At 43.8% G+C, this 15,927-nt stretch overlaps 1 protein-coding gene across 1 annotated transcript in view; it reads left to right on the top strand.

Annotated features, from left to right (window-relative positions):
- Window positions 1-2,464: 2,464 nt before the first annotated feature.
- Window positions 2,465-15,927, top strand: part of CUNH10orf143 (chromosome unknown C10orf143 homolog) — a 46,493-nt gene continuing 33,030 nt past the window's right edge. Inside the window, exon 1 of the mRNA XM_040486806.1 lies at window positions 2,465-2,872. Within this exon, the coding sequence (XP_040342740.1) occupies window positions 2,771-2,872 (102 nt within the window). The 5' untranslated portion in view covers window positions 2,465-2,770. The remainder of the gene's footprint in view (window positions 2,873-15,927) is intronic.

The raw sequence follows: 15,927 nt of genomic DNA, 5'->3' as shown, positions 1-15,927 counted from the left end.
GTTTTAACATATTGAAATAATGAGTACTATAAATATCATTTAACAGATGTCTTATTTTTAGAGTTTGAAAAATATATGATATTAATTTAAATAAACTAAGTAGTAGCAGAGTTTTGTATACATCGTAATTGTATCCAATTGACTGTTGTTTGGTAACTAGCGTATCACACTCAATTGCAATGTATTAAATATACCTATCACTGTACATAGTGTTAAAGAAAAAAAAAATGCATGACACTTGACATGAGTGGTAAGGCAGACTTTATTCAGGGGGTCCATTGTGACGGATATAGAGACTATTATAACAGGGTTTTGCAGTAGGAGAGGAAGAGTGGGATTAACTCCCAACACAAAGAAGAGTGGGAATTCGTAGCCTAGGAGTGTGATGCGGGTAGGGGGAGGTCAGTGGGCGAAAAATCCTAGAAGGAAACATCTGGGGTGAGGGACAATTCTTTCTGAATCAACCCAACAGGATTCTTGCTGAAGGCAGGCCGGGGTGATCAGACATCACCTGGGGGAATGTGGGGAATGAGGAACCCCATCAGACATTGAGGCTGATCAGAGAGCAAGGGTGGGAGACTCTTGCTAAACCTGGACAATGCAGAGACTAACATGGAAACCCCAGAGTCAGGGACTAGTTGAGAAGAGTTCAGGGGAGCCTGGGTAGAGTTTGGTCAAGGAGAACAGCTGTCACCAGCCTGTGGGCTAAGCGTCCCCCCATTACTCAATGGTTGGTTCAAGTGCCTGAAAGAGCAGCCCCAAGTCCAAAGGCCAGTGATACTGACACTGGACCACACAGCACATCATTTAAGGTAAACTGCAAGGCCAAAAGCACACAAAGTTTTTAAAGTAGGGGTAGTAGTACAGGTTCTTGATAGCACCTTATTTTCAACTCTGAAATGCAACAGTTCTGAAAATCATTCTTCCTAAGTTTCGAGCAAACACATTTGAACGGGTATGAGACTATTTAAAGCAGTTATATATCCCACTTAAGGTGAATATTTCTGAACATTCACACATTTTGCCACATAAATATTGTGTCTGATCATAGGGTGTTGTCCCAGGCCCTACTGAAGGCGTTTCATACTAGATACGTAATATATATATATATATATATATATATATAGCGCTTCAAAAACAAAAAAATCCTAAAGATTTTGAATTCCAAAACACAGCCAGCCCCAAGGTCCCACCCCCAACTTTATTGAGATATAACTGGCATAGGACATCGTACAACTGGAATGATTTGACATAGTTACATTGCAAAATGATTACCATAGTAAGATCAGTTAGCACATTTATCACCTTACACAGTTTATTTTTTTTATGGTGAGAACTTTCAACGTGGAGTCTCTTAACAACTTTCAAATATACAGTATTGTTAACTTTCGCTCACAACTGTTAAGTCCAGGGTTTTGATACAGGATTGTCAACTAGGAGCAGCAGTGTTAGTATAGGAAGACTAGTAATAGTAATATACCATTTATTGAGTAGTTTGTGTCAGTCGTTGTTCTAAGTACATTATATGTATACACCTCACTTAATCTTCATAATGCCCTGATTCATCATTATCTTTCATAAATAACAAAACTGATATAGATTAGCTACCTAGCTTGCTGAAGATCATGCAGCCAGACGCCCAACGGAGTGGAGGAGTCACGCATTTCACCTTAATGGGTAAGAACCAGGCTTTGCAACAAAAAAGATGCCTTTGCCTGCAGCAGAATGGTAAACTCAGCCCTCAAATAATTGAAATGCAACAAAAAGCCTGGAGGCTGGCAGGCATGGAGTTGTGGATTGGTGCGGAACTCAAGGCGTTTCGGCCTAGGTGCTGTCGCACTTTTCACCAGGTTTTCCGCCAGCCGCCCCTCATGGTGGCAGGAAGGTTGCAGCGGCTCCGGGAAGCTCACACTTCGGCGGGAAACGACCGCAACAATAGCTGGAAAGAACGCAGCCCCCGCCCATCCATCCGCTTACCACAGATGGGAAACTCTGTCCCGGAGCCCCGCCCTCGCAGACCTACTTTACTGCCACTGCGCAGAGCCCCGGCCCTGCCCACCGCTAGCAGGTACCCGGCAGAGGCCCGGCTCGGACACGTGTTACTTAATCAAAGTACGGGGCTGGGCGCCTCGGCCTTTACGGGGACGGCCAGCTCCCCTAGGGTGCGAGCGCAGAGGGCAGCCGGCGCGGCCCGCCAGGCCCCCGTCCCTCCTCTGCACAGCCCGCTCCCCGCTCAGGGCCACACCCGGGCGGGCGATCACCGTACCGCCCCCAGCCACGCCCGCCCGGAAGTGAGGCCCCCTTCCCGGGACTACAGCTCCCAGACACACCCTCCAGGGCAGCTCGCCCACGCGGATTGGCTCGCTGCGCCATCCATCAACCGACCAGCCACAGGAAGACGGTTGCTGACGGCGCTCGATGACCAATCACAAGAGCGAGGAGGAGGGACCTCCCCCTGCCGATCCGCCACCAGCAGTCGAAGCCTGGCAGGACCCTGAAGGAGTAAGGTCTTCGGAGTCCCACAGTCGATCCAGTGACTGGAGAAGTGACAGGCTGGCCCTCTGTGCGAAATGACAACCCTGGGCGGAAGTCCCCTTTTGCCCAGAAGACTCTGGTCTCCGCTACTCCTGTCTGCTGCTCTCGCGAAGCAAGGCCCAGCCGTCTTCGCGGCGCCCCGCCCCCCGTCTCTCATTGGCGCCCTCGGCGCACGTGGGGGGGGCAAAGAGGCGTGGACACAGTGGCTGGGGCGGGCGGCCGGAGTCCGTAGGTCATGAGAGGCCCGTGGACTCGGGCTTGGGGCCGCAGGGATACCATGGTGCCGGGCCCGTGGCGACGGCGGCGGCCGGAGGAGCTGCAGGTTCCGGGGGACGCGGTGAGCCCCCCCGGGGCCTGGGCGTTAGGAACGGGTTGGCGGAGCCCCTGGGCGGGCCCACTGGGCTTCGTGTCTCCCCGCGGGCCTGCCCGGGAGGAAATCTAGCCGGACTAGCGCTGGCGCCCTCCTGCCAGGGTGGGCGGGCCGGGGGCGGGGCCGCGACTCAGGCACGCCGCCTCCCCGCGGCCGCGCCTGCGCGGAGGTGCGGGGCCCCGGAACCTGGGCCCCTCTCAGGAGCGCGGGCTCCCTGTACGGCCTGGCAGACTCAGTGGACTCGGGGTGAGGGTCAAGTGGCGCCCCGCGGTCTGCTCGCTGCTGCTCCTGAGTCAGGCCTCCGCGTGCAGGCGCTGGGCTGGGTGTGGTGGAGCTGCCAGGTGAGCAGACACACCTGGATTGAGCACTTTGACCCGAGGGAGCAGGGTCAGGTGACGTGACAGGTGATAAAAGCCCTGATCAAGATCCGCGGGTGGGTAATCGGGCCTGCACGAGACTGGAAGGGGAACAGGATAGGAGGCAGGGCATTGCTTAGACTTTTAGGGAACTGGAAGTCAAGTACCGTCGGATTGGAACGTTAAGGCAGAGCCCCTAAGCAGCGCCCGGTGACTTCCACCTCCGCTTGCGAACTGGCTGGTCTCACCCCGCCTGCTTTATTTCATGGTTTCTTGCACCAAGGAGCAGCCAACATACCGAGCACCTGAAGTTTTCTGTGTCTTCTGGACCCACAGGCTTACTAAGCACGGGATCTGTCTCCCGAGTTCATGCAGGCACAGTTTTCTTGCATGATTTTACAGCATAACAAGAGTGCCTAGTTTCCTTCCCTGCATGTGTTTCCTCACCCACCACTGCCTGGCCACGAAGCCAGTGTCACTTAACACCCTGTCACAGAAGCACACCACTTCCAGGGACCGTGTTACTAGGACACAGATTAAGCTTCTGTAACTGAAGGTTTCAAACCACATTGGTTCCAACGAGGTGGAAGCTTGATCCTGCTGTCCATAATGTATAGAGGTGAGCAGACCGGGGGGGGCCCTAAATACAGGGCGGGGCTGGTGCTACCCAGATCAAAGACATCCAGGGACCCAGGTTCCTCCCGTCACCTGCTTCCTGCATTCCCTGGTGGTGTCCTTTTACGTGAGGTCAACACCAGGTCATCGCTACACTGCTCACCTTGCGTATGGTGGGAAGTAAATGTAGAGTGACATGATCATACTGACATTTTAAGAGCCTATTCTGGGAACTCTGGGGAAAATGAAAGGGATGGTGATCAGAGCTAAGGAGGGGGGCAAGGGGCGTATACATTACGAGAGGTTACAGGTTTGGACAGTGAATGTAGACAGAGGGTTCTGTGTATCGGAGGAAGAACGGACTAGTCTTGCTGATGGAGTGGACGTGGAAGGTCACAGGAGAGGAGGAGCCCAGGATGACTCCCAGGGCTGTGACTTGAGCACCTGGCTGGGCAATGGTGCTCTTATGGGAGAAGATTGGTGTGGAGCTGCAGGAGAACACCAGCTCTGGTTTTGTCACTGCATTTTCCACTTTGGGCACGTTTGTCACAGGTAGTGCTAGTCATTGAGTGCTTAGCAGGTGGGTTGTCTGAATCTCACAGCAACCTGCTTTTATTCCCATATTACAAATGAAGAAACAGAGGCACAGGGAGGTTAATCAGCTGGTCTGAGGATACACAGCTAGTGGTGGACGTAGGTCTTTGACCCCACTGCCTGCCTCCAGAGCCTGTCGTCTTAGTCACAGCCTAAGACGTCTGTAGCCTCCCATGTGGGGCTTGCAACAAAGCCCTAAATTGGCCATACAAAGATGAAAGGTGTGATGCCACAGGCTGTCAGGGACGAGGCACTGGAGGTCATTATTGATCAGAGAGAACGAGAAAGGCTTACAGGAGAAACTTGGAATGATCTTGCAGATTGCGATGCTGAAATTAAGTGCCCAGCTGGAGGCTGCAGTACTTCCTGTTACCAAGGATTAGTGACTTGGGTGTCTTATTGCCATGGTGTGTGTGGACTCTTGATTTGATAAAGTTCTTGTTCATATTGTATTGTGCCTCAGTCGTTGATCCAATAATCCAGATTGAGTCCTTGTCCCAAGTTTTCCATTCTCTTTTCTCTCACTCTCTCTCACACACACGCACCCCCCCCCCCCCCCCCGGCCTCCTCAGAGTTTGGTTACATGGAAAGAGCAACTCATGTCCTACCTCTGTTCACAGACTAGTGGGTCTACACCCTGTGCATTGTAACCACCAGTGGAGCTGTAGAAACCCCTGCAGCTGCCAGGACCCATCTCTGTAATAGCTCCACAAGGGTTCTCCGGCGGAGCCACAGTCAGGCGCCTCCCGTAACCCCCTGGGTGTCCTGATTGTGGGAAGGTTGCCCAGTGTGGTGACACGTGTAGCCATGGACTATGAGTAGGGTTCATTATTCCTGTTAGAGTGCCTCCTGAACAGCAAGCACTATTCTGGGCTCTGCAGAAAGGAAAGAGAAGTGAAATCCTGGTGAGATTGACCCTGAGACTTGGAGGCATCCAGCGCTTGGCTGCTTCAGTCCCCCTGCCCCCCGCACCCTCACCACCCTACATGTTCGGGAAGAAGAGGGTGTGCCCAGAACGCCCACCTTCATGCATACTCAGCCTTTACTGCCCGTGAAGGTGCTCCTTCCTGACGACCTCTGTAAAAATTCTGCAGGGAAGCGACACCCAAGGTGTCTGGGCTCACCCTCCAATTGGTATCTTTTCTAGTTTCCTCTCGGTTGATCCAGGATCCCACTTTCCAGCTTATCCTGGGATTAGTGACCATTTCCGCTAATGTATTTTCATTCTTTATCAGTCACCTGTAGAAATAACGTATCAGGATGCAATAATTAATTGGCTGTTGACCGTTTTTTTATCACTAGTTTTTTTTCTTTAAAAATTTTTACCTTTATATTTCTTTGTTGATATGTATTTTTTAAAATTGAAGTATAGGGGCGCCTGGGTGGCTCAGTCGGTTAAGTGTCCGATTTCGGCTCAGGTCATGATCTCAGGGTTTGTGGGTTCGAGCCCCGTGTCAGGCTCTGTGCTGTGTGCTGACAGCTCAGAGCCTGGAGCCTGCTTCAGCTTCTGTGTCTCTCTCTCGCTCTCTCTCTCTCTCTCTCTCTCTCTCTCCCCCTCCCTCACTAGCACTCTTTGTGTCTCGAAAATAAACATTAAAAAAAATAAATTAAGAAAGTAAAATTGAAGAATGCTGTACATACAGTGATCGTTTCAGGGATGCGCTGTAATAATTCCACAGTTGTATACATTATTCCGTGCTCGTCATGATTACCGTACTCTTGATCCCCTTGAATTCACCCATCCCCCCACCCGCCCACCTCCCTTGTGGCAATCACTGGTGTTGTCTGTATTTGAGTCTTTTTTTGTTTGTTTTTGTTTGTTCTATTTCTTAAATTCCGCTTCTGCGTGAAAGCATATGTTATTTGTCTTTTTCTGACTGACCTATTTCACTTAGTGTAATAACCTCTAAATCCATCTGCGTGGCAAATGGCAAGACCTCATTCTTCTTTATGGCTGAGTAATATTCTGCTGTATGTATATACCACATCTTTATCCATTCATCTGTTGATGGACACTTGGGCTGCTTCCATAGTTTGGCTATTGTAGATAATGCTGCAATAAACACAGAGTGCAAATATCTTTTTGAATTAGTGTTTTTCTTGGGGTAAATAGCCAGTTGTGGAATTACTGGATCATATACTAATTCTATATTAATTTTTTTGAGTAACCTCTATACTGTTTTTCACAGTGGCTGCACCAGTTTGCATTCCCACTAACAGTGCATGAGTTTCTTTTTCTCCACATCCTCACCATCGCCTGTTATTTCTTGTGTTTTTTAGTTTCACCATTCTGGTGATTAATGATATTAAGCATCTTTTCATGTGTCTGTTGGCCATCTGAATGTCCTCTTTGGAAAAATGTCTATTCGTGTCCTTCCCATTTTCATCGGATTGTTTGGGTGTTTTGGTGTTGAGTTGTATGAGTTCTTTATGTATTTTGGATATTAATCCCTTTTTTTCTTTTTACTTATTTATTCATTTACATCCAAGTTAGTTAGCATATAGTGCTATAATGACTTCAGAAGTAGATTTCCAGTGATTCATCCCCTACGTATAACACTCAGTGCTCATCCCAACAAGTGTCCTCCCTAGTCCCCCTTACCTATTTAGCCCATCCCTTCACCCATGATATTAACCCCTTATGTATCATTTGCCAATATCTTCTCCCATTCCATTCAATAGGTTGCCTTTTTGTTTTTATTGGTAGTTTGCTATGTAAAGCTTTTACTTTTGATGCAGTCCCAATAGGTTATTTTTGTTTTTGAGACCTATCGAGAAAAATGTTGCTATGGCCGATGTCAGAAGAAATTACTGCCGGTGTTTTCTTCTAGGATTTTTACGGCTTCAGGTCTCACATTTAGGTCTTTAATCCATTATGAGTTTATTTTTGTGTATGGTGTAAGTAAGGGGTCCAGTTTCATTGTTCTGCATGTAGCTACTGGTTTTCCCAACCTTTTGTGGAAAAGGCTCTCTTTTCGCATTGCATATTCTTGCCTCCTCGCTCATAGATTGATTGACCATATAACTGGTTTTGTTTCTGGGCTCTTTATCCTGTTCCATTGACCTATGTGTCTGTTTTGGTGCCAGTACCATGCTGTTTTGATTACTACCGCTTTGTAGAATATCTTGAAGTCAGGGATCGTGATACCTCCAGCTTTGTTCTTTCTCAAGATTGTTTTGGCTCATAGGGGTCTTTTGTGGTTCCATCCAAATTTTAATATTATTTGTTTCCAGTTCTGTGAAAGTGTTGTTGGCATTTTGGCCAGGATTGCATTAAATTTGTAGATTGCTCTGGGTAGTACAGACGTTTTAATGATACTGGTTCTTCTGGTCCATGAGCTTGGAATATCTTTACATTTATTTGTGTCCTCTTTAATTTCTTTCATCAATGTTTCATGGTTCTCAGAGTACGGGTCTTTCACCTCTTTGCTTAAATTTATCCCTAGATATTTTGTTATTTTTGGTCCAATTATATATGGGATTGTTTTCTGGGGCGCCTGGATTGCTCAGTTGGTCGAGCGTCCAACTTCAGCTCAGGTGTAATCTCACGGTTGGTGAGTTGGAGCCCCATATCCGGCTTGCTGCTGGCCGCACAGAGCCTGCTTCGGGTGCTCTGTCCCTCTCTCTCTTGGCCCCTCCCCCACTTGGGCTTGTTCTCTCTCTCAAAAATAAACATTAAAAGAATACATTGGGTTGTTTTCATCATTTCTCTCTCTGCTACTTCATTGTTAGTGTAGAAGTGCAGCAGATTTTATTAGTTTTGTATCCTGAGACTTTTCTGAATTCGTTTGTCAGTTCTAGTAGGTTTTTGGTGGAGTCTTTAGGGTTTTCTGTATATAGTGTCATGTCATCTGCAAATTGTGGAAATTTTACTTCTTCCTTAACAGTTTGGATGCCTTTGATTTCTTTTTGTTGTCTGATCGCTGTGGCTAGGACTTCCAACACACTGTTGAGTAAAATTGGCGAGAGCGGACATCCCTGTCTTATTCCTGATCTCAGAGGAAAAAGTTAGTTTTTCACCACTGAGGATGATGTTAGCTGTGGGCTTTTCATTTGTGGCCTTTATTATGTTGAGGTATGTTCCCTTTAAACCTACTTTGTTGAGAGTTTTGTCATGAATGGATGTTGTACTTTGCCAAGTGCTTTTTCTGCATCTGTTGAGATGATCATATGGTTTTTATCCATTCTCTTGTTAATGTGATAAATCATACTGATTGATTTATGAATATTGAACCACCCTAGATCCCCAGAGTAAATCTCACTTGATTGAGATGAATGATTTTTTTTTTTAATTTTTTTAACATTTATTTATTTTTGAGACAGAGAGAGAGCATGAACAGGGGAGGGTCAGAGAAAGAGGGAGACACAGAATCGGAAACAGGCTCCAGGCTCTGGGCTGTCAGCACAGAGCCCGACGCGGGGCTCGAACCCACGGACCACGAGATCATGACCTGAGCCGAAGTCGGACGCTTAACCGACTGAGCCACCCAGGCGCCCCTGAATGATTTTTTTAAATGTACTGTTAGATTTGGTTTAAATACTATTATTGGACTATAACAATGGCACATATTTAAGTGTACAGTTTGACTTTTTGGCTTTTGTAAATAATGTTTTTATGAGCATCCAAGTGCAAGTTTTTGTAAGGACGTATATTTTCCTTTCTCTTGGGCATAAACCTAGTTGTGGGATTTCTGGGTCATGTGGTAACTTTTTTTTTTAATTACAAATTTTTTTAATGTTTATTCATTCTTGAGAGAGAGACAGAGAAAGAGTGAGAAAGCGTGGGAGGGGCAGAGAGAGGAGACACAAAATCTGAAGTGAGAGGGAGACACACCATACGAAGCAGGCTCCAGGCTCCAAGCTGTCAACACAGAGCACAATGTGGGGCTCGAAGCCATGAACTGTGAGACCGAGCTGAAGTCGGACGCGTAACTGACTGAGCCACCCAGGCACCCCTGTGGTAACCATCTTTAACCATTGGAGGAACTGCTAGATTGTTTTCCAAAGTAGCTATGCTATTTTACGTTCCCAGCAGCATTGTTCGAGAGTTCTGGTTTCTCCACATCTTTCCAACACTTGCTGTTTGTCTTTTTAACTGTAGCCCTCCTAAGTGGATGGGAAGTGCCATCTCTGTGGTTTTGACTTGCATTGTCCTGATATCTGATAGTGTTGGGCATCTTTATGTACTTCTCACCCATTTGTATATTTTCTTTGGAAGGGTGTTGATGAGGTCCTTTGCCCATTTTTAAAATTAGGTTGTCTTTTGCTTGGTGAGTTGTAATAGTTTTTATATATTCCAAGTATGAGTCCCTTACCAGAAATGTGATTTGCAGAGCAGAATTCCCCCTGCTCCCCACCCACCTCTCTCATAATTTTAGCTCTTACATTTAGATCTGTGTTCCATTTTGCATTAATTGTTGCTCGTAGTATGTGGTAAGGTTCTAACCTCATTCTTTTGCATGTGGGTATTAACGTATCCAATCACCTTTTGTTGAAAAGACTATTCTTTCTCTCCTTTTAATTACCACGGCACCTTTGTTGAAAATCAGTTCACTGTAAATGTGAGGGTTTTTCCCTAGATTCTCAATTTGGTTCCTTTGATCTGTTTGTCTATCCTAGGTTGGTACCACACTGTCTTGATGACTGTAGTTTATAGTAACTATTGAAACCTGCAAGTGTGGGTCCTTCAACCTTCGTTTTCAACGCTGTCTCAGCAATTTTGGGTCCCTGGAAGGTCCATGTGAATTTTAGGATCAGCTTGTCAATTCCTACAAAGAAGCCGGCTGGAATTTTGATAGGAATTGTATTGAATCTGTGGGTTAATTTGAGGAATGTTGCCATCTTGACTGCACTCTGCATAGCGTCTGATGTATGAACATGGGATATCTAAGTTTCATTGGTTCTTCTCTATTGTTTCTATTTACTGTGGCGTTACTTTTCACTGAGATCTTTATTATTTCCTTTCCTCTTTTTACATTGGGTTAAATTGTTCTTTTGTTTCTAGTTATTTAAGGTGGATGCTGAGGTCATAGAGTGGAGACCTTTTATTTTTTCTTGCATAGGCATTTAATGTTAAACATTTCCCCCAAGTACTTCTTTAGTGCAAATTTTGATATGTTTTGTTTTCATTTTTTTTTTAGTTCAATGTACTTTATAATTTTCAGTTTGATTTCTTCTTTGATGCATTTGTTACGTAGAAATGTGTTCGTTTCCCAATATTTGGGGGTTTTCTAGAGATCTTTGCTATTGCTTTCTAATGTTTTTTTCCTAATCTTTATTATTTCCTTCCTTCTGCTAGCTTTAGGCTTCTTTTGTTCTTTTCCTAGCTCTTTTCTAAGGTTCGGTTGTTTATATGAGATTTTTCTTGCTTCCCTCTTTTCTTTCTTTTTTTTTTTTTAATGTTTTTATTTATTTTTGAGACAGAGAGAGACAGAGCATGAGCAGGGGAGGGGCAGAGAGAGGGAGACACAGAATCGGAAGCAGGCTCCAGGCTCCGAGCTGTCAGCACAGAGCCCGAGTGGGGCTTGAGTTCACGGACTGTGAGATCATGACCTGAGCTGAAGTCGGACGCTTAACCGACTGAGCCACCCAGGCGCCCCACCCCCCCTTTTCTTTTGTAATGTTTGTTTATTTTTGAGAGAGAGTGAACGGGGGATAGGGCAGAGAGAGAGGGAGACCGAGAATCCCAAGCAGGCTCCATGCTGACAGCAGAGAGCCTGAAGTGAGGATTGAATGCACGAACTATGAGATCGTGACCTGAGCCAAAGTCAGACATTCAACTGACTGAGCCACCCAGGCACCCCAGATTTTTCTTTTTTCTTGAGGTAGGCCTGTATTGCTCTATACTTCCCCTTAGGACGGCTTTTGCTGCATCCCAAAGCTTTTAGACCTTTGTGTTTTCACTTTCATTTGTTTCCATGTATTTTTAAAATTTCTTCTTTGATTTCCTGGTTGACCCACTCATTGTTTGGTAGCATGTTGTTTAACCTCCATGTATTTGTGGTCTTTCCAGATTTTTTCTTGTGGTTGACTTCTAGTTCACAGCATTGTGGCCAGAGAAGGTACATGGTATAATTTCAGTCTTTTTATATTTGTTGAGGCCTGATTTGTGACCTAATATGTGATCTGTTCTGAAGAATGTCCCATGTGCATTCTGCTGTTTTAGGATGGAATGTTCTGAATGTATCTGTTAAGTCCATCTGGTCTAGCCATTGTTTCCTTCATGTTTTTGTTTCCATGATCTGTCCTTTGATGTTCGTGGGGTGTTGAAGTCCCCTACTATTATTATATTATTATCTGTTCCTTTATGTTTGTTATTAGTTGTTTTATATATTTGGGTGCTTTCATGTTTGGGTGCATAAATATTTACAATTGTTATATCTTCTTGTTGGATTATCCCCTTTATTATGATACAGTGCCCTGCTCTGTCTCTTGTTATAATCTTTGTTTTAAAGTCTAGTTTGTCTGCTATAAGTGTTGCTACTCTGGCTTTCTTTTGATGTCCATTAGCATGATAAATGGTTCTCCACCCCCTCACTTTCAAATTGCAGGTGTCTTTAGGTCTAAAATGAGTCTCTTGTAGGCATCGTGTAGGTGGGTCTTTTTTTTTTTTTTACTTACCATCCATTCTGATACCTGATGTCTTTTGATTGGAGCATTTAGTCCATTTACATTCAAAGTAGTTATTGATAGATATGTATTGAGTGCCATCTTATTGCTTATTTTGTCATTGTTATCTGGAGATTTGTCTGATCCTTTCTTCTCTTTGTCACTTTTGGTCTCTCCTTTGCACTCAGAGTCCCCTTTAATATTTCTTGCAGGGCTGGTTTGGTGATCGTGAACTTCTTTAGTTTTTGTCTGGAAAACTGTTTATCTCTCTCAATATCCTGACTGATAAGCCTTGCGGGATAGAGTATTCATGGCTGCATATGTTTCCCATTGAGCACTTTGAATATCTCATGTCACTCCCTTCTGGCTTTTTAGGTTTCTGTTGAGAAATCTCCAGCTGGCCGTATGGGTTTTCCTTTGTAAGTTAAGGACTTATTTGTCTTGCTGCTTTAAAAAATTTTTATCATGGTATTTTGCAAATTTACTTACAATGTGTCTTGGTGTTGCCTCCTTTTGTTGATTTTGACAGGAGTTCTCTGTGCTTCCTGGATGTGAATATCTGTTTCCTTCCCCAAATTAGGGAAGTTTTCAGCTATTATTTTCTCAAATAAATTTTCTACCTCTTTTCTGTCTCTTCTTCTGGGACTTCTATGATACAAATGCTATTATGTTTAATGGAGTCGCTGAGGTCCCTAAGTCTATTCTTTTGTTGCATAATTCTACTTTCTCTCTTTTGTTCAGATTTATTACTTACTATTATTTTGTCATCTAGGTCATTGATTTGTTCCTCTGCTTCTTCCAGGCTGCTGTTCGTTGCATCAAGCCTGTTTCCAATCTCGTTTATGGCATTCTTCATCTCTGATTCTTTTTTTAACTCTTTTTTTTAAATCTGTGGTAAGATCTCACTTGTGTCTTCTATTCTTAACGAATTCTAATTTAAGAATTTTTCAAAGAATTTCTAATTTAATTTCACTGTGCTCAGGGAACATACTGTGCGTGACTAGAATCCTTTTAGTTTACTTAGACTTATTTATTTTCCTTTTCCTAAAATTTAATTTTTAATTTTTGCTGTGATAAGAACACTTAATATGAGGTTTAGCCTCTTAACAAGTTAAGTGTACAATACATCAGTATTGGCTGTAGGTACAGTGTTATACATCAGATCTCTAGAATTTATTTGTTTTGCTTAACCAAAACTTGATACCTATTGATGAATAATTCTCCATTTTCCCTTTCCCACTATGCTTGGTAACTAGCATCTCCCCCCCACCCTTTAATTTTATGAATTTGACTCTTCTAGATACCTCATGTAAGTGGAATCATGCATTATGTGTCCTTCTGTGTCTGGCTTACTGCATTTGGCCCAAGATCCTTAATTTCCATTTATGTTGTCGTATAACATTCCTTCCTCTCTTTAAGGTTGAACAGAGTTCCATTGCATTTACATACCATATTTTCTTTGTTCACCTGTCAGTGGACATTTAGGTTGTTTCTACATCTTTGCTACTGTGAATATGTGCTGCAGTGAACATGGGAGTGTTGATATCTCTTTGAGAGCCTGATTGCAATTTTTTTGGTAGCTCTATTTTTAATTGTTTTTAGGAGCCTTCATACTGTTTTCCATGTGAAACAATTTTTTTTGATTCAAGATATGGTCCATCTTGGAAAAGGTGTATTGTGCAGTTGTTGAGTGTTCTACAAGTGTCTAATAAGTCATGTTGGTTGTTAGTTTGGTTTAAATCTTCTATTTTCTTAATGGTTTTCTTCATGTTCTATCTGTTTTTGTGAAAAAAGTATTGAAACCTGTGAATATAATTGTATGTTTGTCTTTTTCCTTGCATTTCTTCTAGTTTTCTTTTATGTATTTGGAAGTTCTCTTATTAGGTGCAAATGCATTTATGAATTGTATATCTTTTTGATGAATGAACTCCTTTAACATTAGCAAATTACCTCTTGTATCCCTTGTAATATTCTCCTCTACATCTGTATCTTTACATTTAAAGTGAGTTTCTTGGGGCTCCTGGGTGGCTCACTTGGTTGAGAGTCTGGCTCTTGATTTTGGCTCAGGTCAAGATCTCACGGTCCATGAGTTCCAACCTTACGTCAGGCTCTGCACTGACAGCATGGAGCCTGCTTGGGATTCTCTCTCTTCCTCCCTCTTTGTTCCTCCCCAGCTTGCACACTCATGCACGTGCTCTCCCAAAATAAATAAATAAACTTAAAAATAAAGGGAGTTTCTTTTTTTTTTTTTTTAATTTTTTTTTCAACGTTTTTATTTATTTTTGGGACAGAGAGAGACAGAGCATGAACGGGGGAGGGGCAGAGAGAGAGGGAGACACAGAATCGGAAACAGGCTCCAGGCTCCGAGCCATCAGCCCAGAGCCTGACGCGGGGCTCGAACTCACGGACCGCGAGATCGTGACCTGGCTGAAGCCGGACGCTTAACCGACTGCGCCACCCAGGCGCCCCTAAAGGGAGTTTCTTGTATGCAGCCTATAAGTGAGTATTTTTTCTCTTTAATTCAGTCTCTGCCTTTTCATTGGAATATTTGGTCTGTTTACATTTAATGTAATTGTTGGTATAGTTAGATTAAAACCTAGCTTCTTGATTTTTGTTTTCTATTTGTCCTCTTTGCTATGCTGTTTTTCCCTTTCTAGTTTAGTGGCATACGTTTATGATTTCATGTTATTTCTTTTGTTGGCTCATTCGCTGTATTTTGTTATTTGCTTTATGATTTAGAATGTACATGTTTAAAATATAGTCTATCTTCAGGTGATATTATAACACTTTATATATAAGAAACGTACAATAGTACAATTTCATTGTTCCTCTCAACTTTTGTGCTTTCATTGTCCTACATTTTACTTTGACACGTGTTGTAAATCTGGTACTGTGTTATTACTATATCTGTAAACAATCAATCATTTTTTAAAGAGGGTTCAGTAACAAGAACAAAAAACGTATCTGCCCACAGTTAACCATTTCCCCGTGCAATTCATTCTTTTGTGTAGATGCATATTTCCATTCGGTATCCTTTCTTTTCTGCCTGAAGGAATTCCTTTAACATTTCTTTAGGAAAGGCTGATTGGTGGTATGTGTTTTGAACTTTTGTGTGTCTGAGAAAGTCTTTATTTCACCCTTATTTTAAAAAAATATTTCTACTGCGTATGGAATTCTGTTGACTGTTTTTTCTCTCAGTTATTAGAGATGTTGCTGTGCTGTCTTCTTGCTTGGATTGTTTCCAGTAAGAAATCTGCCATCAGGCTGACTTTGTTCCTCAGTATGTAATGTATCTTTTGTCTCTGGCTACTTTTAATTTTCTCTTTGTCAGTGTCACGATTTGCTTTGGTATGGTAGGGTCAGGCCATATTCCCAGCTCTGTCTGAGCACCAAGCACTGTTATTCTTTCAGATGGCTCTTTCCCTGCTCTTGGATAATTTCCTGACATTTGTATGCTGGCCAGTACTCTACTGAGTACATGCAGATCTTCACATTTCTCTGTGTTGCTGTCTTCTCTCAAGAATGCTCTATCCTGTGAACATCTCACAGCAGTGTGTTCTCAACTCAGGGAGGCCCCCAGGCTCTGCCTCGGGTTTCCCTCCCTGTGCCGTAGCCTGGGAACCCTCCAGGCAGTGAGGTAGGGCAGAGGTAGGGCCCAGCCCATTTGTGTTCTGGATCTTGGGGGGGGGTCACTCTTCTTTTTAACTCGTTGGTCAGTGTCTAGAAATCTGTTGTTTCATTTATTTTGTCCCTTTTTGGATGTTTCATGCAGGAGGGTGAGTCTGGGCCCCGTTGCCCCATCTTCACCTGAAGAGCTCGTTGGATTATTGATTTAAAATTTTTAAAAAG

This window comes from Herpailurus yagouaroundi, unplaced genomic scaffold (genome assembly GCF_014898765.1).
Source record: "Herpailurus yagouaroundi ecotype Mexico unplaced genomic scaffold, PumYag 163, whole genome shotgun sequence".
Lineage (NCBI taxonomy): Eukaryota > Metazoa > Chordata > Mammalia > Carnivora > Felidae > Herpailurus > Herpailurus yagouaroundi.
Note: the sequence above shows the minus strand (reverse complement) of the source record. Positions and strands in the feature narration are given on the sequence as shown.